Source organism: Vombatus ursinus, unplaced genomic scaffold, assembly GCF_900497805.2.
Source record: "Vombatus ursinus unplaced genomic scaffold, bare-nosed wombat genome assembly UNPS02009205.1, whole genome shotgun sequence".
In the NCBI taxonomy this organism is placed as follows: domain Eukaryota; kingdom Metazoa; phylum Chordata; class Mammalia; order Diprotodontia; family Vombatidae; genus Vombatus; species Vombatus ursinus.
The window spans coordinates 44,181,097-44,205,518 of NW_020948983.1; the positions used below are offsets into that span (position 1 = coordinate 44,181,097).

A 24,422-nucleotide genomic window follows, 5' to 3' on the forward strand; every position below is an offset into this window, starting at 1 on the left:
CTACTCTTTCCTGTGCCTTGTTTTCTACTACAAGTCTACTTTTTTCTTCCTGCTAACAACCTTCTCCCACATATAAATGATCTTGTCAGTGCTGAAATTAGTGTTGCTATGGTGGTCTTTGATCACCACCACTAGGATCCAGAACTGCTTGGTAATGACACTGTAGATACACAGAAAGGTAGCTGGGCCTAGGCCTGGAAGGAGATTGGACTCAAACTCCTCTTCAGCATCTTCTTAGATCTAGAGCAAATTGATTCAAGGGCAATTAAAATAGACTAACAACTTCAGGCACCAGAGCTGTGTCCCCCTTTAAGGAAAAGAACTCTTCTCTTCTTTTATAGTGATTGTAAGCCCTGCCTATTTTTATGTAAGCATCCTCAAAGTGGGCCTTAGGAAAGTATCTGAATTCAAAACTGCTAGGAGCTGTATGTTAATTATTTAAGAGTTTCTGGCTCTGCAGATGAATATTTGCTACCACTGCTCAGTTGATGGTTGGGCTAGAATGAATAAAGCTGAAAGTAAAATGAATGAGCAAGATTTTAAGTATAAAGAAAAAACTCTATCCCAGGGAGATTCTCTCATTTTCCTAATAAATAAATAAGGTAGCTAGTTAGGCATCTCTACAACATAAAATTCTTGTTGCCACATGTTAACTACTTCCCCATCTTGTTATTTATTTAGCCAAATCTATTTTATTTAGTAGCATTGAGATTTGTTTCTTTTTTAAACAACATGAGATGAGAAGCACTCATATAATTAAAAGAACAATGAACTGAAACCAGTAGTTCTGGATTCTGCTCTCATTTTAACAAAAATTAACCATCAATTACTTGTGAAGCACTGTGCTAGATGCTGAAGATATGATGGCCAAATGAAAATGGCCTTCAAGAGCTTACGTCTCCCTTAACTGTTTAAGGGATGTAGTATTTACACAGGTAAACACTAAGTCATTTGAGAAGGGAGAGAGTATTAATAACCAGAGAGATCAGGACAGGCTTCCTGTGGGAGGTGATACCTGAGATGAGCCTTGAAAGAAGCTTAGGATTCCAGGAGACAGGTGAAGTGGGAGAGTGTTCCAGGTACACGAGACAGCATGTACAAAGTCATGGCAGGTGAGAGATGGAATGCCAAGTTCAGGAAATGGCAAGTAGACTAGTTTGGCAAGAACAGAGAATTCATGAAGGGAAGTAATAGCAATAAGTCTGGAAAGATAAGCTGGAGCCAAACTGTTAAGGGATTTAACTGCCAAACAGAGGAGTTTATGTTTTATCCTGGAGGCAGTAAAAAGCCACTGAAATTTTTTGAGCAAGGGGTGATGCAGTGAGACCTGGATTTTAGAAAGATTATTTTAATTTTGAACTCAGTTTGTGACTGTGAGAGAAGGAAACAGATGGGACAGATGTTGTAGAGGTAGAATCAACAACATTTTTGATAGCAAGTAATTTTATATAATAAATGAGAAAGAGGGAAGATTTGAGGATGATTTCTAGGTTGTAAACCTAGATGACTTGAAGAATCAATCAATTAATAAACATTTATTAAGTGCCTGCTATGTGCCAGGCACTGTGCTAAGAATGGTGGTAAGAATAGGTAGGTTTGGAAAAGGATTTTAGATGGTTTTGAAATTTTGGCTTGGTGAATTTTTTTGTGAGTAGGGGTGAAGGTGGGATGGGTTGCTATTTTGCAAGACAATGGAAATGAATTTTGGACATGTTGAATTCGTGATGCTTGTGAATAGCAACTATCCAGAAGTTAGTGATAAGAGACCTATACAGGTTTTAGAAATAGCTTGTGCAAAGCTGATAACTGAACACATGGCAATTGATAAAATCACCAAAAAAGAATGTAGACAAAGAAGAGGAGAGGGCCTGGGACAGTACCTTTAGGGATAGCACAGTTAAAGGGGTGGGACACTAATGATGACCCAGCAAAGGATACTAAGAGGGAATAGACAGGAGAACTAGAATAGGTCGTCATAAAAGCCAAGAAAAAAGAAAATTATGAAAAAGGAGAAGTGTTGTATCAACACCATCAAAAGCTGTGAAGACAAAAAGGGTAAGGGCTGAAAAAAAGATCAGATTTAACAAATAAGATATATGACCTTGGACGAGTCATTTAACCCCTTTAGACCTCAATTTCCTGTAAATTTAAGGTGTTAGACTAACATTTATGTTTGCTTCTAGTGCTAAAGATCTGTGGTTCTATTCTAAAATGATTGCTTAATACTTAAGTACATTGAGACATAATGCATATTAACCATACTTAGCATTGCCATCATTGGACAACAACAGACACACAAAAATTAAAATATGATAAAAGTTCCGTGCCCCTTCTGGATCACTGCCTTGTTGTGGCAGAGGAGCTTGTGTAGTAGCTCAGTGAAACTGAGCTGTGCCATGAAGAATTACTCAAGATAGACAGGTCATAGCGGAGAACTCTGACAAAAAGTGAACTCTAGACAGAGGTTTACAATATTGTACAGGAAACAACAACAAAAAACATCCCAAAGGAAAAGGACAGCAAGAAAGTGAATTGGCTGTCTGATGAGGCTTTACAAATAGCTGAGGAAAGAAGGAAAGGGAAAGGAGAAGAGGAAAAATATACCCAACTGATTGCAGAGTTCCAGAGAATAGGCAGATAAAAAGTTTTTCTTAAAGGAGCAATTCAAAGAAATAGAAGAAAACAATAGAATGAGAAGGACAAGAGATCTCTTCAAGAAAATTAGAGTTATCAAGGGAATGTTTCATGTAAAAATGGGCATGATAAAAGACAAAATTGGTAGAGACTTAACAGAAGTAGAAGAGATTAAGAAGAGGTGGCAAGAATATGAACTATACAAGAAGGATCTTAACATCATCAATAATTAACATGGTATGGTTACTGATCTAGAAGCATACATCCTAGAGAATGAAGTCAAGTGGGTCTTAAGGAGCATTAACAATAAGGCTAGTGGAGGTAATAGAATTCCAGCTGTGCTATTTAAAATCCTAAAAGATGATGCTATTAAAGTGCTACACTCAATACGCCAGCACATTTGGAAAACACAACCATGGCCACTGGATTGGTAAAGATCAGTTTATATCCCAATCCTAAAGAAGAACAATGCCAAAGAATGTTCAAATTACCGAACAATTATACTTCTCTCATATGCCAGCAAAGGTCATGCTTAAGATTCTGCAAGCTAGGCTTCAGCAATATGTGGCCCAAGAATTACCAGAAGTGCAGGCTGGTTTTCGAAGAGACAGAGGAACTTGAAACCAGATTGCCACTGTTTGCTGGATTATGGAGAAAGCACAGGAGTTCCAGAAAAAAAAAAATCTACTTCTGCTTTATTGACTACACTAAAGCTTTTGACTCTGTAGATCACATCAAAATGTGGCAAATTCTCAAAGAGATGGGAGTACTAGATCATCTTGTCTCCTGAGGAATCTATATGTGGACCAAGAAGCAACAGTTAGAACCAACCATGGAACAACTGGTTGGTTTAAGATTGGGAAAGGAGTATGACAGTGCTGTATACTGTCATCTTACTTAATTCATATGTAGAATACTTACTCGACATGCCAGACTGGATGAATCAAAAGTCAACAAAAATCGACCTCAGATATACAGATGATAACACTCCAATGGCAGAAGGTGAAGAGAAATTAAGAAGCCTTTTGATGAAGGTGAAAGAGGAGAGTATAAAAGATGACTTGAAGCTTAAATAAAAAAGAAAACCCCAAGATCTTGGCAACTGGCCTGTCACTTCCTGGCAAATAGAGAGAAATGGAAGCAGTGTCAGATTTTCTATTCTTAGGTTCAACGATCACTGCATACAATGACTGCAGCAATGAAATTAAAAGACATTTGCTCTTGGAAGGAAAGCTATGGCAAATCTGGACAGCCTACTAAAAGCAGAGGCATCGCTTTGCCAGCAAAGGTCCATATAGTCAAAGCTATGGTTTTTCCGGTTGTAATGTATGGCTCTTAGAGTTGGACTACCAGGAAAGCTGAGAGCTGCAGAATCAATGCTTTTAAATTGTGGTACTGGAAAAGATATTTGAGAGTCCCTTGGACAGCAAGGAAATTAAATCTGTCAATACTTAAATTAATTTAGACTATTCTTTGGAAGGACAGATACTGAAACTGAAGCTTCAATACTTTGGCCACATACTGAGAAGACAGGCTCATTGGAAAAGACCCTGATGTTGGGAAAGATTGAAGGCAAAAGGAGAAGGGGATAGCAAAGAATAAGATGGATGGTGTCATGGAAACAAGGAAAATAAACTTGGAACAGACTTAAGGAGAGAGTGGAAGATAAAAGGGTTCATCAGGTCATGAAGAGTCAGACAAGACTGAACGACTCAACAACAACGAAAAATTGTCAGACCACATTAGGCATTTTGGGCATATAGCTTTAGTAACGGCAGTGGTGATTTTAGGAAGTAGAAATGTATATAGTTTTTATGTTGTCTGTGCAGATTGAGAAAGGGAAGAAAACTTAGTAAAACTACTGAAGTTGAAGAAAGTGTACAGAGCAAGTCACACAGTGGATTTAGGAAAAACATCTCTATCCTCATTTTGTTAATTCTTTCAGTAAGCATTTATTGGAGGAGCCTTTAAATTGGAAGTAAAAGAAGTGAAAAACAAAAATAGAAACTCCTTATAGCTCTCCATACAAATATGCCCCCCCCAAACACACACATGCACATAACTCTAGGAATTCTGAGCAAAATTAGGTGTTCCTAGACATTGACAGTTTATTGAGTCTGTTCCCCTAGATTCTTGCATATTGAAGGAATTCTTGTGTCTGTAGTAGATTTAGGCAAGGCAATCTTTTTTTCTTTTTTCAATTTATTTTTCAATTTTCTTCCATTTTTTCCTTTTTTTATTTCGCTCTCACTTTTTTTGCTTATCATCTTCTGTTCTTAAGCCTTCAAGTACTATTGATACTAATAGACATTAACCTTACTAGTTACATTCAGGTTTTAAGAAGTTTGCTGATAGCTGTACTTACAGATACTTATCAATAAGTAAGCTTATGTTTTTGCCTTGGGTATATAAACATAGATATATAATCTGTAGACCTCTGTGATAATTTTTTTGGCTATATATACTGTCATCAGTGAATTTCTTTACTGACCACTGAGATATATCATTGTAATTTACTAATTAGTTTGAGTTACTGTTATGTGATGTTGGTGGAAGCTAAAAACTCAAGACATATTTAGCATCCATGACATAAACTTTGGAGTAGTTATGAACAGGTAAAAAAGCTTTGGCATAAATATATCTATGTGTATATGCTATATATCCTTATGTAAAAACCTAGAGATTCAAGGGTTTTTAATAGTCTGTCGGTTTTAGTCATGTCAGTTAAACACAACCAACAAATTACATACCTTCTATCTTTTTAAAAATCCAACATTTCTCAGGAAGCCATTCTTTTTTATAGTATGAGCATAACATAATAGAAAAAGTCCTGGGATGGAAATAAAGGCTACTGTGGTATTAGTTATGGCTTTGCTACTAGCTTCACTATATGTCCTTGGCCTAGTTGTTTACTTTTCCTCATATGTAAAATAAGAATTGACCAGATGATTGCTAAATTAAGGTTCCTTCTGCAGTTCTTTGGTCTGTTTACAATCTAGAATTTAACCTAGGTTAATTCAGTGGCAAGATATAAGCAACTTTTAGAAGAAAAGGAGTACCCAACATAGAAGAAACAATCCATACAGGGAAACAAGTTTAAGTTATAGGATCATTACTCTAATTTTACTAATAAATAGAACACATTGGGATGTAAGTAAGGGCCACTAAAGGATCCTTTACTATCTAGCTAAAAATTGTCCACATTATCAATTAGAGAAGAGGGAAAGGTCCAACAATTTCACAAATAGGATAGCATGGGGCATGTCCAGATACAGGTTAAAAATGGGCAACTTATTGGCAGGATCATTTCTTTTCTGAGGAATGGGGGGAAATATTTTGGAGTTCATGACTTGTTGCTTATCTGTTTTAGACAAGTATAGTAGCACTTTCTTCACTGCTGCACTTATTTATGTCAGACAGACTTGACTGAGTCTAAGTATTTCCACTGGATAAAATAAGCCCCCCCAAAAGCAACAAAAAAAACAAAATGAACATTGGTAGCTCAGCTCATCACTATTTGCACCAGGAGGTGGCAGTAGAATACTTTTTTGAAAAAAATTACTAGCTGCTTTCATTTTTTAATCACATTGTTTCTCAGTTTTGTCGCTAAGGCAAACCATGATATTCTCGCTATCACTGTGGATGAAAATAAAACCATATGCTCTTGGTTCTGGTCTTTGTATGTTTTAACTTCCCGTGACGATTTACTCTGATACCTCTTCATGGCATGGAGGTAATTCTGGCTTCTCAAACGTTATGCCAGTGCAGTACAGGCTTTGTCAAGTCTTCAAACTTAATGTTTCTTCAAACCAAATATATCTGTTGTCAGAGGACTAGACTGGCTAAGTTCAGAGAGGCTGCTCATGAGAAGGATTGACCACCACATGATGTTTTTTGGCTTCTACAGCTCACGAACAATTTACTTGTGCATCCTGTGTCAGTGAAGGGAGTATTCACACCAATGAAATCAATGTATGTTTTTATAAATGTCTTGAAGTCTTTATGTTTTTATAGCTCTCATTAACAACTATGTATTTAATTGAAAATTTTTACTTTTCCCAAATATTATCATTATCTTATATATCATTACTTGCCTTATTCATTTACTGAATCCATTGTTTATAATTTTTTTATTTTAACATTTTGTTGAGCAATACACAAATGTTTAATTCCACAACTTTGAAGGTTGATGATTTTTCAAAAGGTTTCATACTTTTTTCCCCTTGTTTTTCCATGAAACAAGGTAAACTAAGAATTCTTTTATATGAATAAAACAGCATTTTAATAAGTCATTTAAATTGACAAATTTAGTTTCATGCATTTAAATGCTATCCTGATAGAAGTATGAGCACGGCAAAGTGACCTACTTAGTCTGGTGACAGCAGAAACTATTGCCCTTGTTTGGCCAGCTGGTCAGGCGATTCTGGTGGAATCAGAGCCACAAACAGTTGTTGATCCAGCCTTTTGGCATAAAGAAAGATTCCAGGGCAGGTGATGAAAGTCTTAGGCTATGGCAGTAGGTAAAAAGTGCACAGGGTTGTAAATCATCATAGTTTTATTAAGTCAGTCAATTTGGGAAGAGTTTTATGTGGTTTTCAAAAATGAGAATATTTACACTACTGAGGTTTCTTCTAATTTTTCACACTGTGCTGCTTACATTCTTGTAAATTCCAAAGTTCTTGTAAAAATAATAATTCAAAACAGACTTTTCATCTTATGAAAACATGCTTTATCAAGATCACTTAAAAAACATATATCTTACATGCTTTGGAAATCCTACAGACCACAGAGAAACTTTTACCTAATACACCCTAAAATAACACAATCTGCCAGACCACAGTACATCCGCAATTTAGAATAGCAGATGTTGCTACACATGCTTCTTTTTAAGACTAAAAAGCAGCACAAGAGAAAATAAAACAAAAGTTTAAAATGGGGGGGAAGCATGATAAAGATGAAGGTTTGGAATAGCCAGAAGAGAGATGTAAGCAATTGGTTTCAAAAAACCAGAAGAAAAAGATGTGACTGTCAGGGAGCTCTATGTTTTGTGGATGCCTTTTCAAACACTTACGTGATCTGTCATCCTCATTCCATTAAGTTAGACTTGTTAACTTTCCATGAAAATGGATTTTAATTTAACTAATGAAAAGAATAGTATATGTTCGTTTAAAAACTTTGATTTAAAGTTTTGTTCTAAAATGTGCATTAGGGTAGTTTTTTCTCTTAATGTTTTTTTTTTTTTTAACATTTTTTGTTTTGGTTTTAACTTTAGCTGATCCCACAGTTAAGGACTTAATTGGAGGCTTCACTGCTCTTCATTATGCAGCCATGCATGGTCGAGCCCGGATTGCACGCTTGATGTTAGAATCTGAATACAGAAGTGACATTATCAATGCAAAAAGCAATGATGGTTGGACTCCCCTCCATGTAGCTGCTCACTATGGTAGGGACTCATTTGTCAGACTCCTGCTAGAGTTCAAGGCTGAGGTCGATCCACTGAGTGATAAAGGTACAACACCGCTTCAGCTGGCCATTATCCGAGAGAGGTCAAGCTGTGTGAAAATCCTTCTGGATCACAATGCCAATATTGACATTCAAAATGGTTTCCTGTTACGATATGCTGTGATCAAAAGCAATCACTCATATTGCCGAATGTTCCTTCAGAGAGGGGCAGACACAAACTTGGGTCGCTTAGAAGATGGACAGACACCATTACACTTGTCTGCCCTTAGGGATGATGTGCTTTGTGCCCGAATGTTATATAATTATGGAGCGGACACTAACACAAGGAACTATGAAGGACAGACCCCATTGGCTGTTTCAATAAGTATTTCTGGAAATAGTCGACCCTGTTTGGATTTCTTACAAGAAGTAACAAGTATGTAATATATTTTATTATAATTGTCATTGGTATTATTGCAGTTGTTGTTTTTACTTTTTACGTGTTTTTTTTTTAAGAATTTGAAGCATTTACAAACTTCATATAATATCAGGCATCAGTCATTCACAACAGCCCTGACTGGTAAGTAATGCTTTATTCCTTCAAAATAAAAAGGAAGTTACCTTCACATCACATTAAACATCCTGTGACAAATTAAAGGGGAATGGATGTTGCTACTGGTGTTGGGGATAGCTGTAGTTGTACAATAGAAAGGGGAAGAGAAGAATGAAGGAGAATCAAGAAAATTACAAAAGGCTCATGTTAGAACAATGGAAAACAATCCCCATTGGCCATAAGGTTTATCTTTTCAGACTCCCCAGATTTGATATTAATTATTAGGATTAACGTAAGTCTAGATATAGAATGATATTGCAGCCTGTGATGTGTAATTAAGATATCTTTCAAATGTTTGTTGTATTTTGTATATTGTGAACTTATATTTAAAGGAACAGTGATGTTATAAGTTCACATTTGGTTAATTCATGAGTATGTGCATCCTAGCAATTACAGATAAAAAAAACATTTGTTTTACAATTTTGTTGTTGTAATGCACTATTTACACTAGATTTTTTGTTTGTTTGTTTTTTAGTTTCTTGAAGCATATTATGCTTACTCTTTATGGGAGTGGAAAAAATAAAGTCAGGCCTAAATGATAGCAAAACAATTCATTAAAACATTTGGTTAGTGCAGTGATAAAAATCAATCATACTTATTTGAATCATTGAATCAACAGTCATTGTGGATCACATGTTAACCCCATGCACTGTTAAATTAAATGTTCCTTGCTGTTGCTCTTTCCTTTATTTTATTTGATATTTTTAAAGTGTAAGTATTTTTAATCAGTTTTCATGATTTCTTCAATTTCACAGTTGCTCCTTTTCCAGCAAAAATTAGAGGTTTTCTTCATAAGTGAATTCATTATTCTACTCCTTAGTCATTTAGATGTATCTTTTTTCTGAAAAGATAGAATGTGTGGTTCAGAAATAAGACATAAAATCAAATTTAGAGTTCAAATCTTGCCTTTATTACTGATTTCAGGCAAGTGGTATCCATGTTGGTTTTCTTCCTTTCTATAAAAAAAGGTAATTACCATGCTTTGCCAATCATCTTTGGATATGTTTCATGATATTATGCCACTAGCAAAGAATTGATACTTAGAGTGCCTAGCTATTTGCTGTCTCTACTACAGGAAGATCTGTGTGATCTATACATGTGTTATATATCACGTATCACACAGTCTTGTTTTTCTTAATAGGGATGTCTGCTTTGGATCTGCTTTCTCTCGTCTAGCTCGTTTATTACTAACCATGTAGTACAACAGAACTGTCGGGCTTTCAGCTCACATTTATATAGTAATTTAAAATTTACAAACCATTTTCCTCAGCATCTTTGTGAATTAAATAGTGTATTATCCCCATTTTACAGATGAGGAAGCTAATGTGTAGAAAGGTTGTGATTTGCCCAAGGTCACACAGCTATTAAATAGCAAAGCCAATACTTAAACCCAGATCTCCTAATTCTAAGCCCGGTGCTCTTTCTGCCACCTCATACCTGTCATATACCCTACTACCACTATGCCTAGGTAGCTTAAATATAGTACTGTTTGTTCCTTGAGTTTTAAAGGCAATTTTTAATGTAGTACCTCATCCCCACTCCTCCCCTGCACCTTTCCTAGGGCTCTTAAATGGTGTATTTGATCATTATTATATAAGATGTAATTTTAACATTGTCTACTTAAGAGTTTGAGGTGTTTTGATCTCATATGTTAATGTTATTGTCATTATCAACAACATTAAATGAAACTGGTTCAGCTACATAGGGAAGGGTATAATGGCCTGCCTCATTTGTCATTATTTGGATAAAATAATTTCAGCTCAACTAGAATTTGAGGAGGATTGGAATAATATGCTTGCAATGATATAGCTTTTTCTTTCTCCCTGTAACCCTGACCATTTCATCTCTAGTGCTATGATTTTTAAAAAGGTATTGAATGAAATTTCAAACCATGCATCTCTCAGCAACTTTCCTAGCAGTCTTCATTACAGCACTGATAAGGACTTTGGTATTGTCACAGATAAAACTAACCTGATGTAGAAGCTTAGAATTATGCCATACTATTATCTCCTGTAAATTTTTCATTTTATTCTTTTATGGACTCTATTTTTTAGAATATTTGATTTTCTTTTCTTCATATGTCACATTTTCTTCATATATAACATTTTTGAGACTCAGTTGAATTAACCTTTGTAAACCAAATCCAAGAGGACACACTGCCATTTATTAATATCCTTCAACTATCCCCTCTAACAGCTTTTTACTGTTAAAATAAGAAGAATTAGGAAGGTGAATTGCTTCTTACCATGTGGACCTAAAAACTTTGGCTCCCTGTGGCCTGGAGCAAAGGTTCTCAACTTTTTTTTGTGTAATGGACCCCTTTGGCAATCTGAAGCTTAAGTATCCCAAGTCAGAATGTTGTGGTTGATATTCATAATTGAAGAAAATGCCAGATTTCAGTTAGAGATTAATGAAAATATTCTTTTTTTCCCCCTGAGTTCATGGACCCCTTGAGGGTCTTTGGACCTCAAGTATAAATTTTGGTTAGAAGAAATAGAAACTTGTTTAAGCATTTTTTAAAAAAGACTTTCAGCAAATAGGTGGCTAAAAATTGTTCAGCTGCTATTAAAGTACCAGAGCTACTAGAGTCAGTTACACTAGTGTTCTAGAAGAGTATGTCAAAGAGGAGGAAACCTGAAATCATATTTATTCATCAAACTGATGGATGGAGTTTTGGAGTAGAATCTGTATTCCCAAAGTACTGAACATAGTGCCTTACACATAGTAGGTATGCAGTATATATCTGTTTAGTAAATGAATGAGGAAAATGAGCATCTCAATAAAATTTTCAGGAGTGATTTCCTTTTATAAGTTAAAAAAATATAGCATTCCATTTGTCTTAAGCTTCAGTAGTCTTAAGATTGTTTATTGCCAGAAATAAATTGAATGTTTCTGTCTGACCTGGGTATTAGTTCAGGTTCGTTCTTTTAGTCAATAGTTATGTAAAAAGTTAGCTGTTCTTCACTAATATTCTTGCTTATGATGTAGGAAATCAAAGTGAAAGAAAATGCTCACTCCTCGGAAGTTCGAGGAGTGCTAAGAACTGGGAACTGCATTCAGTCATTTGACATGGAAGAGAACTGAAACTTATATTACTTTTGATTATCTAGTTAGATTCTATGACCCTCAACGTATGAGGAAAGTAAAATTGCCTCATAATGATTATTTTGTAGAAACATAAAATTTATTGGATGGACTAGCTCTAAGGTCTAAATTTTGATTAGATATATATCATTTGATCCTAAGGAAGGAAGAAAAACACTGTTGCCCTAAGATTCTAAAAATCCTGGGACTTCTTAAAATTATTATTAATGTCTTTTGTTTTTTTTAAATCACCAAAATTTTCCCCAACAGCCCTTCCCCTTGCAGAGAGACATCCTATAAGACAAATGTTTTTAAAGATAAGACATAGAAGGAAAATAAGATGTAGAAGGAAAAAAATTGACAAAATTTATCAAAATTATAAATTTATCAAGAAGTCTGAAAATGTATATAGCATATCATTCATAGACCCCCCCACCCACCTTGGCAAAGGGGTGAAGTGTGGTTATTTTCTCATATCTCTTCTTTGGAGTCGTGCTTACTTTTTGTAATTTTAGAAATGTTCACTTTTGACTTTTTTGTGGTTCTTTCTGTTTACATTGTTGTAGTTGTGAATTTTGTTTTTCTTGGCTCTGCTTACTTCACTTCAGCAGTTCATGTAGATCTTTCCATGATTTTCTGTATTCATCATATTTGTCATTTCTTATGGTACAATAATATTCCATTACATTCATGAATCACAATTTATTTAGCTCTTCTCCAATTGGTGGCTTTGCTATCTCAAAAAGTGCTACTATAAAGATTTTGGAATGTATGGGAACTTTCTTCTTATTTGGGACTTATTTTTCAATAAATGGGTCCCAATTTCCTCAACTGTAAAATAAGAGATTTGGACAAAGGTCTCTTCCTGCTTTACAATTCTGTGACTGTGCCTTTAATAATTTCACGTCTGTTAATCACCTCTTGAAAAGCAGTGTGGCATAATGGTATAGAGAACCAGCCAAGAAGAGACACCAACTGGCTTTTTAACCCAGGGAAAATCATTTAACCCTCGGTGCTGTAGGCAGTTCCCTAAGATTTTAAGTTGCAGAGGAGATGTTGACCTCTGCATTGGTAGTTTCTTATTCCAGTGAAATCCCCTGTCTAGTTTCTTTCTCTAAGAATCTCTCGAAGATAAACATGGAGAGGAAAAGTGTGATTTTAGCATATTGAAGTAAAAAAAGTTGTAGTGAAATCTCAGTTATCCAACATCCTGTCTTTGAGATGAGCTTTATTTTGATGTAGCAAAAATAGTCTTCTTTAGCAAAGCACTGTCTTGATTTCATTTTATAAACATGAAAAACATAGGAGTGACCATACTGGGCAAACTCATCGTCCAACAGATTATTGTCTATAATAATTCCCAGAGATTTTCTATGGACGCCTAGATAGGTGTCCTCCTTGACACTGACTTTAAATATCTCATCTTTTCTCTATAGCTCTTTCTTTATGCTTCTGTCATTCATAAATTTGACCAAAGGTAGTGTGATGAATTGGAAAGGACACTGAACTCTGGCTTCAGACCAGGTTTCCAGTTTTTGCCCTTTATACTGCCTTGTGTGTGAATTTAGGCAAGTCACTTTACCTCACTAGATCTCAGTTTTCTCATCTGTAAAATGGGGAGGTAAGATTAGATGTTATCTTTCAACTCAAAGATCCTATGACTCCATTTATATTTCCTGCCATTACTAGTTTCTGGGGGTACTAAGCCCTTAAATTTATGGCCTGCTATGTAAAATAGCACTTTCTTTCATTTTTCCTTGTATCTGTAAAGCTTCAAAGTATGTCCCTTTGCCAGGCATTTATTAAGAGACTCCTATTTGCCAAATCTAGTATTTCAGTTTAAGTTTTTCTCTTTTTTCTTGCTGTTTTCGTTACTCTGTTATTTAATGTACTGAAAATAGTTATCTGTTGTTTATCTGAATACTGTGTACAGGCAGTCTATAATAAATATGCTGCAAATGGGTGTTATGTGTTAGTTGGTTGCCTTATTCTTAACATCGTAATAAACCTTAATTGATGTAGCATTTTCCTATGATTTTCTCTAATTTATGAAAGATAAATATTATTCTATCCTGCTTTTATTTTTCTCTTATGAATAAATGATTGTGGATAATGTTTTTCCTAGAAGAAAAGTTATTGGTAGAAAAGACATTAGTAGTTATTTGGTAGTACTTTTTAAAGTCCCAGAAACTCTCAATGGGTTACAAGTCTTAGGATATTTTCCATGCAAACTTGTCTATTAAGGACTAATATCTGTCTAGTTTGTTCTGAAAAGCACCACGTATAATATCATTCGTAGGTGCTTAAAAATGCTACTTCACAATGATAGCAGTGACTCTAAACTTCTAACTTTGTTTTAATTACAGCTATATCTTCTTTTAATTGAAGAAGCATAACCGTTTCAAGCTTCCCTTTTACCAAACATAAAGTAACAATAAAAATCACAACACTCCTTTTTTTAAACTCAAGATAGTGAAACTTAGTCTGTGGTGTGTATTGTCGAATACAGTAAAATGCCAGGTATGTGAACTAGAAGACCGCACAAAAACTCCATTACACCAAGTGCTTTTAAATGTATTAACTCATGCATTCCTTTGAGTACTCTTCCTTGATATATCAGCTGAAAGAAGCAGATGGATTTATCAAAGCAGCATTACATAAGAGCTATTTGGTGAAAGTTTATCTGTTAGACTCTTGATTTACTGTATAAATTAAAGGCAACTCCAAATATTCAAGGCAGATGTCCCATTAGATTTTTCAGTCTTGAGTCTTAAAAATCCCTTTTAGAAGAAATGAAATACAGAATCATAGAACGAATTGCATGAGATTTTGGAATATTTCAGATTGAAAAATGCTTTCCCCTTAAATTTTTTTATTCTTTTGTGTGACTTTCTATACTTACTCAAAGATTTCATTCTTAATGTATGATATTATTGGAATTTGTTTGTCATTCAGTGCAACTTGAAATATAAGATAAGACACATAATTTGCCTATGGAAAATGTGATTTATAGACAGAGGTCTCATTACGGCCAACACTGTGTTCTGATTACAGATTAATGAAATTGAAGTTAGCCCTTTGATTTTAGATAACCAGTGATATTTCTCTGCATTCCCCATGAATAAAAAAGAGCAATAAAAGCTGCCTTTGTCCATAGTTATGCTTTTGTTTAACTTGTTTCATACTATCTCTAATGTTTTACTGTTTTAAGTTACTGTGAAATTACAGAGTTTTAAAATAGCAGAATGAGAAGGGAATTCCAAGGCACAGGCAAGGGAGAAAACATATGTTTGTGGTGAGATTTTAAAATGAGATGGTGAGATAAAGCAAAGAAGTACAGGAAGGCTATTCCAGATGTTGTGCTGCAGTGAAGGTCCTCAAACTAACAATAGTGAGATTGTATGAAGTAATCTAGAAAAGGATTCAGAGTTTTTTTTCATAGTCATATTATAAAAACTCCATAACCTTTCTTGGTTCAGTTTTTTAAATGTTACATATCACAGATGTTTTGCCTCTTTCTATATTTTTGAGATTGTTTCTCATCTAAATTAATAACTTTAACCAATTATAAATATTGTAATTTAGATATCAGAAGTGGGTGGACTTGAATTTCTAATTCCAGAAATTACGGTAATGGGTCATGGTTTGTAATGGACCTATAAGAGTTGATTTACTTCTATTTTATACCCACCCATTATGATAGTTTTCTTACAAAATCAAAATGCTAACAATCCTTTGAACTGTTACAGAATATATTTAAATTCTTCAGTATGATTACCTTGCAGTTTCTGTGTATATCCAATAATTGATGTGATCCTTAAATTACACTTTTTGCAATCATTCATCATGCTCATTTCTGCCTTTAAAGTCTTATAGGCATTTGAGCTCTTACAAACTAGAATAAGAATGAAATTCTAGGATACCCAACAAAACTTATACCTAATTATATTTGTGCTTTTCCCTTTCCTTACTTTCTTTTACTCTTTTTACTTCTTCATTCTTCCCTGCTCCCAACTCCCACTCCTCTGGGTTCACATACTTGTAAATAATGATATAATAATAAGAGCTAACATATATAAATCACTGTAAGATTTGTAAACCTTTTTACATTATGTTATCTCATTTTTTGCTCACCACAGCCCTGGGTCAAAAAATTACATACTATATGTATCTAGTAAATTCACTCAACAAACATTTATTAAATACCTATTACACGCTTAATGAACATGCCTTGTTATAAACTGCTAGGATTTTCTTAGTAAATTTTAATATATTTAATGATTAGTCTTTTTACCTCTTTAAATAATATTGCAATCAAATACACTCAGATACAGAAATTTCTGAAGCGTAGGTATTGTTATAGCATTTTAAATCTCCATTCATTCAGACATGTGCTGACTGAATGAATTATTGCCAGTTTTCCTTCAGTAATTTTCTTCTGTATGTTTTCACTAGCATCCCTGCCTAATTCTGTTTAGTAATGTCAGTAATTCTAATATTAAACTATTAATTTATTTGCGGGACCTTAGGGAAATCCTTTCATTTCTGAACCTCAGTTTCTTCATCTTCAGATGAGAATAAAACCTACCTAATCTGATCCCACAAAGTTCTTAAGAAGATTTAATGAGATGAAAGATGTGAAAATATTTTTAAAGTACGATTACAAATTTGTAGTAGTTTATGTCTTAGAGTAGAGTTGTCAAATTTGGGGGTCCACTCTGTGACACAAGCAAAATTCCCCAGTGTAGCCAGAACCAGATTAAAATGTAACTGGGCAGTGTTTAACAAAATAAAAACACACTTCAACATAAATAGTGTTAATTTGTGCTTTTCTAAGTCAATATGCTCCCATTTCCATATCTACATGAGTTTGACACCACTGTCTTAAATTATTGGAAGTTAATATAGTAGATGATTTTCCTTTGTATACTAATAACAGTAACAGCAATGAGAAAAGAGTTTTGTTTTTTTTTTTTTGCACAGCACTTGTTTCGTTTATATATTTTCTGGTGTTTTGGTCAAATGAGAAAGTTGGACTAGATGATCTTCCAGGTACCTTCTAGCTCTAAATCTATGGTCCCATGAGGCTTAAAGTCTTGTGAATATTAAGTGGTTCTTTTGTATTAGAGTGCTGTGAGGAAATTTTTTAAGCTACGTTGGATAAAAAGGAGAAATTATTTTGCCAAATTAGTTCAACTCAGAGGCGTTCAGAATTTTCATTCTGTCCACGACTTCATGTGGCCTAAGATACATTATATAAACTTTTCTTTGTTTCCTCATCTCTTATCTATAAAAAAAATCAAGGAGAGAGATATGGAATGCCCTAATTTAAGACACTGCAAATTGTTACTGTTAATGGGCAGAGATTACACATTCCAAGGAGGGGACAATCAGTTTACCTAGGAAGGCGTTTATTCTATAAAAGTATCCTTGGTGATTAAAGATGCTCAAATTACCCTTACAGTTGTCTGAATACCTGGAGTAATTTCATTTCTTTAGCTTTGCCCCTTCCTTTAATTTAAACGAAGTTTAAGTTTAAAGAATTTTTTTTTTTTTGGTGAAGTGGCCAAAAAAAACCCCAAAACCAAACAAAAAGAACATAGCATTTCATTAAGAAACATTCTTATTGTTCTGAAATTTAAACAAAAATATTTAATTTCAGAACAGTAAGAAAGGACTTAACTCAATTTCTAAGGGAAAGAAACCAAGAGCAAATTAAATCACCTTACCATTGAGACTTAGACCTAGAAGGTACATATTCATAGAGAAGGCTAAGAAAGATGTTTGCAGAGATCAACTGGAACATAATTACATCAGAATACACAGCAATATATCATGCTTTTGACTGACTCACCTTTTCTTCTTTGAATATATTGTTGTAGTGGTTTCTATAAACTAATCTTGTGAATATAGCCTTCGATCATCTGTCTAATAAGGTGATTCATACTGTGAGACGAAATATCATAGTTTAGGTCCAAAAATTGCATTTAAAAAAATGGGAGTATTTAATCCCCCCTTTTGTGGATTAATTTCTACTCTATTACTATTTGCAATTTATTTCAGATATTGCAGATAATCTGTATATAGCAGTAAACCTTGAATTGAAGATTTTAAGAATCCTTTTAGCTCGATAAGGAAAAATTTATGTAAGCATTTATTGAAAATGACAGCGATAGATTATTCTCCTAATAAATGTGATATGTAATGATAATTGGAGATAACTATATGGAGTTTGTATAGTTCCTGTGGCCACACAGCTGGTTTGGCTGCTGGGGGATGTAGTGAGAGAGGGAGGGAATACTACTTTACAAGACCAAGTGTTTGGAATAAATAAGTATCACTTGTTAAGGAGAGGTAATGGTAATAACAGGGCTTTTTTTCCTTTCCACCACAGACTCAGCCTTGAATTAGCACTGGGGGTAGGTCTAGAGCCGAGGCAACAATGGGTTCTGCGTTGTTGAGGAGGGAAAAGGGTAGACATTCTGAATGTTGGCAGGTGTGAGAGGGAGGTAAAGGCCCTGTAGTTCCTCAGTCTTCCTAGCTAGATCTGCGGTGCTTAGGTAGCCATTTATATGTAAGCTGAGCATGCAAAAGTTGAGGTCTGCCTTAACCAGTTTTTACAGTAGAAATACACACATTATTGCAACAGATTTATCCCCTATTAATCTCTATTTCAAACCCTTGCCATGATTTGTCATTGTAGGTACATGCCAACATATGTCGTATATACATGCACACATTCAAACACATATATATGTGCATACTTATATTTTATCATATTATATCATATCATATTATATTGACACATTTTTAATCAGAATAACAGCAACAGAGTGGCAAAGCCTTTTCAGGGATAGGTTAACCATTATCCTGATAGAATTATAAAGATCAAGTTTTATGTAAATTAGTTAAAAGGCAAAGACTTTTCTTTGAGGACATTGTGCATTCACAGAAACTGCATTTTAGATTTACACTGTAAACAAATGCAGTTTCATCTAAACTAGCATGATTTTAAAAATCATTAAGAAGCATTTTGTATAAGATTGCTTAAATAATAAAATGGCCAAGAAGTCTATGAAGTATCTCCATTCCTTCATGAGGAAGATTTTTTATTTTGCCACTATAAAGGTTATATTACCTTACAGGAAAACTTTTTCTGTGTTCCATTTAAGAAGTTGCTGAAAATGATTGAATGAAAATACTTTAATTAAGCATTTACCATGCACCAGGCACTAAGCTAACCATTGTGGATACAGAAATAAAAGAGTTTCTTCCCTCAAGATGATTACATTCTAATGGGTGACTAAACATGTATTAGGAAATGGTGGCTAAGGAAGGGTGTTTTGGTCTGAAAGTTATAGGGATGGTGAGTGGAGTTACAGAATAGTGAGTTTATTCACCCTTTCCAGAAGCAGTGATAGTGTTGATTTGATTACCATTCCCTAAGCCCAAATTGAAAAGCATGGGTGATGGGAGGAAGGTTGCTCTTGGTTGTAACACATAGTGGTGTGGTCAGATGATAGCCAGGTAGAAGTGTGGTTGGGAGTTCTGAAGCCAGCTAGATACAATGAACCCACTTCACCAATTAGAGCAGCACAGCTCCAGCACTGAAGTTCTAGGAGCAGCAGTAGAAAATATATATTCCTGTTTGTGTCTCGTGTGTGTGTGTGTGTGTGTGTGTTAGTGAGTGAGAGAGAGAGAGAATGTGTGAAAGAGATTTGGGTGGGGTTTGGAAATGGAAAGAAATTGGTCATAAGATTTTTAGTTAACTACTAGGCAGTTATGCTTTTGCCTTTTTCTGGTTAGTTGATCAATAATAGAAAAAATAGACAGTGTAAAAGTCATTAGAAAAACAGTCCCTTATTAGGTAAGCCAAAAATACCACCTTAAATATTGCAATTTTAGCTTTATAACTTTTTTTTTTCTAATTTTCTTTTTAGGGCAGCCCAGAAACTTGCAGGACCTGTGCCGAATTAAAATTCGCCAATGTATAGGCCTTCAAAACCTAAAACTACTTGATGAACTACCAATTGCCAAGGTCATGAAAGACTACTTAAAACACAAATTTGATGATATCTGATATCAGTGGGACATCATGAGCAAGATTAGGAGATATATACCAGATACTTAAAAGGCTTGTTGCCTTGCACAAAGTATATCCTATGCAATTTCTGATTTGCTGTGAAGTCAGAAGGCAGGTATACACTTTTGGGTTTTTTTGTTTGTTTTTCACTGTAGGGGAGGGATTTTTTTTTTATACCACATGCTAGAAGGTCTTAATTTTGGTTTCTTGGTCCAAGTTTAAAAGGTCCAAGCTTTCTATACAATATTGCATTTAGAAAATTGTTGTGTTTGTTGTTATTGTTGTTGGGTTTTTTTTTTTGTTTTTTTTTTTTTTAATGAAGCGTGCAGGTTTGGAATGGAGAATTTACCCTTTTCAGAATGTTTATGGTTTCCATTGGCACGCATGGTATTGTAAACCAGCTGAGCAGTTGTTATTAAGCTGAGTGAGGTTTGGAGGTATAGTTTTATCCAGGGGGGGGTCCAGGGATATGCTGGAAAATGCCATAAGAAATTTTAAAATAAATACAGTCACCCCATTCCATTTTAATGAATACAAATTGGCTGTTTTATACAGTTCTTTTCCTAATTGCTATAGCTAAGATATCATAAATCTAGTACCTCGGCTTTTCTGTTAGTGTGCTCGTGTTTTTAACATTGTTTTTTAATAACAGTAGTACACTACCCAGAGACATTGTGTCTCACTTTCTCTTTGTCTCTAGTTGAATATGTTCTTTAAAAAAAAGTTAATGGGAAAGAAAATAACTTTATAAAGCTAATCTATTCTGTTTCTAAAACAGTGCCTCCGGTGCAATAACCTTTCTGGTGTATTTTTTACATTGTTTTATTTAATGTTCATCATTCCATAGCCAACTTAGATATGTCCATGAAGGTAGGAACTGACTGCTACTTTAATTTTGTATTGCCATACCACAATACATCGATTGAAGTTTTGATTTTAATATCTTTTCTGGATACATACTTTTACTTCACTCCAAGCATAGATTTCACACTCATGTTTGTAGGTCTCTTTAAAAGTATAGTCCAGAATTTGATGAAAACATTTTGGTTCAATACAGTTAAATAATTCGATGTGGTTTCAATTTTTTTTCCAATTAAATTGTAATAAAATGTCTGTGGGGTACATATTTAGTAAATCCACATAATTCATAATACAATAACAAAATTTACTCTATATTTTGAAAATTATTATACTGAATGGTTTTATTTTCTAAGTTGACCAGGCACATATTTGCACTGTAAACATAAGACATGATAAAGTGTCTTAACAATTGACAAGATTTCTGGGACCCATAAAGATCTGAGATGATGCCCTTGGAAATGTTTTCTACACATGCTTTGGCATCATATTAACTTCAGAATGTCATTGTTCTTAATGTTTTTGTAGACTTTTCACAGTTTTAGGTACTGGCAATGAGTTTGTTATCAGAAACTTAGGTGCTGAAGCAGTTATTATTTTCTGTATTGCTAGTTTCACATCAGGAAATGTGAGGGAAATGGTTTAACCGAAAAATGTAGCTAAATTCAGAATTAGGCCTCCACTTTGGCTTTATCTCTCTAGAGCCAGAAGTAGTAACTTAAGCACAAAGCTTAATGTTAGTGTGAATGCACAATATCCAGTGGCAGTGAGGATTATCTTACTATGTTGTGCCTAGGCAGTGAGCAGGTTTTCAAAAATGGAGACCTATAGAAAGAAGAGATAGATAATAAGATTCATAAAGCTTTTCAATTTCAGCATATCATTTAAAAAGTGGCCTAATTCAGTAATGACTGAAGAGTTATTATCACTTGGGCATAGTGGGATTTGAGTTGGTCTGTGCTTTTCATAGTAAAAAAGTTATATGCCTCCCAAAAATGGTCTACAAAGAGAGGTCACATACTTAATAAAGGGGGAGTCTGAAATTAACTGCCTTCTCATTCCATTAGGTGATTCCCAGGACAGGGATTAATAATGGTCAAATAGGGACACTTGCATTGTCTGAGTCCACCTGGTTCCTCTCCATGTATGTCACAATGTCTAGTCCTATAACTTGAGGAAATTGCAGCACCTAGGTATGATCAGGTGAGGGTAGGATGGCATGGGAGCCTTGCACTCTTTTAATTTCTTGGCATTCCAGAGCAGTAATGTTAGTTATCTTAAACATAAGATTTTTTCCCCCATAATTGTTAATTTATTAATTTAGTTTAAAACTCTTCTTCCCCCATTTTCATTCAAAAGTGTTACATTAGTATTTTCTAAGCTGATTTAGCCACTGAGTTTTAGTCAGGGAGTTCCAGATAAACAAATCAGATTAAGGTAAATTCTTTGTTCTGTGTTGCTGCTGTGACTTCAGAAAAATTATGAGAGACCTTCCTGGAAATGAAATTTCTATTTAATGAAGAATTGTATAATTCCATTATTTATTGTTTGAAATTTGATTATTCTGGTAACTTAAAAAGAACACTTTATTTTGTTGTTGTTAACAAAATCCCAATCATATATCACATTTAACAGTATCTAAAATTTATCTAGGTAATTGGTCAAATTTATTGATTAAAATGCTAGTCTGTATTTTAATTTGATTTACATGGAGCCATTCTGTTGTCACAATTTGGATAGAAAGAACAAGGAGTTTTAGAAAACAAATTGATTTGATTATACCAGAAAATCTTGACTACAAAAAGTTTAGGCCATATTATAATTTTCATTGATACTCATAGTTTTCTTTTAAACTACTTTATTTAACTTATTACTAAACCTTTAAAAAATATATTTGGCAAATACACCAAAGACGCAGGCGAGTAGAAGATTATGATCATTAATTAACTGCAAACCTCATCCTTTAAAACTAAGCAGAGTGTTTTGTAAATATTTGTGTTTATAAATGTACAGCAGAGTAAGAGTGTTTTTTAGATTATTTAATTCCCATATTTCTAAACTATTTACTGCGTTATAGTCCATACTCATTAGTTTGAAAGGCTTTTGACTGTTTTGGTTTTTAATTCATTATCACTCATGCTTGGAACAGCACTTCAGCTAAAGAATTTAGTGTTCTGGCTAGAGTTGGCAGTAGCAGAAGTGCACATCTGGACAAAGAGGAGCATGATTCATTTCTCATACACACCCTGAAAGAGAAGAGAATATGTAGTTTGATTACCAGAGTGGACCATGAGGAAATTGAAATTCTAACTTTTCTGCAAAGTTGCTCACTAGCCCAAAATGTGATTGGGATAAGAACAACTTCCAATTTGCCCACAAATTTAGCTTCCATGTAACTCCTTGTGTGTTATATCATAATGTATTTTGTTCTTCCTTTGTAATGTAAGTTTTGTTTGGGTCAATTTGAATTTAAAAAAAAAAAAACTTAAACCTGGTTTAAAAAATATTGGAGCCTTGTCCTGTTTATTTCTAGTTTGTTTTAACGTTTTTATTTCCAGCTGTTTTATGAAGAAAAAAGTGAACCACTTTTCATTTATCAGCATTTTGACTGAGCAGGAATATTGTAAGACCATAATATTAGGAACCACTGCTAATGTAGACAAAGTCATCAAATGTTAATGTCTTGTTCAAGTGAACTTCATCATCCAGCCATGACTCTCTAAACCAGAAATATGCAATCTCCAAAAGTCAAAATACATGCATATACTTCAACAAAAGTTGACAGGGCACCACACTTTTGGGGGAAAATTTAACCACTGGTTTTGTGTGTGGCATACAGAAAGAGGTAAGGTTTGGCTCACACATTGCTTAACATACAAAAAGGTATATAGAGACAAGTTAATTAGTTTGAGGTAGTTTAATAGATCTCAAAGAGAAGGAAGCAAAATGGCTCTTTGAACTCACAAACTACATAGCCAGATTAATGTAGAGGAGGGAGGTAGTAGAAACTCTAGCCATTGATTCCTTGAAAAGGAAATCCTATATAGTATATCAGTTTAAAAAATAAAAAACACCTTCGTGCAAACCTACTCAATGCCTGGCTTATTGAAGGCCATGAATGTATATTTGAAACTAAGTCTGATGAAGAACAACAGGTGGGTCAAATTTGGAAAATTACTGAGTTGTTTGAAAGTCTAATTTCAGTCCTATTCATCTATGTAAGTACCCTATTTGTTTTTTCAGCTGAAAGATCGTTTATAAAAATGGTTTGACAGCTGTTGACTTAAGAGATTATCTGTTTGATAAAAACATTTTCAAGTCTCATACAGTTGGGTGTTGAAGATGAAATTAAATGCAACTCTACCTTGTTTGGTTAAACTCTATATAGAAGATGTTCTTGGGTCACTTGAGTATAAGGAAAGAAGTTGTGTAGTTTTAAAATATGATTTTCATTAATCTGAGTACTAGTAAAGATTTTAAATTCTTATATTCAGAAATTTTGAGTTTCAAGACTAAGTGATAGATATGGAGACGTGAAGAATAGTGATTAACTTTCCTTTATCACTCAACTAATTTTGTGCTAAGGATAGCTTGAGATTTTTTAAAAATTATATGTATTTACCAGAAAATCTTGGCATATTTTATGGATATTCTTTTACCTTTTAGAAATACTGTTGACGCATGAGCAATTTTTACTGTGTTTACTTG

General features: G+C 34.2%; 1 protein-coding gene across 2 annotated transcripts in view; it reads left to right on the forward strand.

The window, feature by feature from the left end:
- The window catches only part of ASB7 (ankyrin repeat and SOCS box containing 7), a 34,631-nt gene extending 14,493 nt beyond the window's left edge, over positions 1-20,138 (forward strand). For both annotated transcript variants that reach the window (XM_027851931.1, XM_027851930.1), the window contains exons 5-6: positions 7,907-8,512; positions 19,714-20,138. In XM_027851931.1, coding sequence (XP_027707732.1) covers positions 7,907-8,512; positions 19,714-19,853 — 746 coding nt within the window. In that variant the 3' untranslated portion in view covers positions 19,854-20,138. The remainder of the gene's footprint in view (positions 1-7,906; positions 8,513-19,713) is intronic.
- Positions 20,139-24,422: the final 4,284 nt, after the last annotated feature.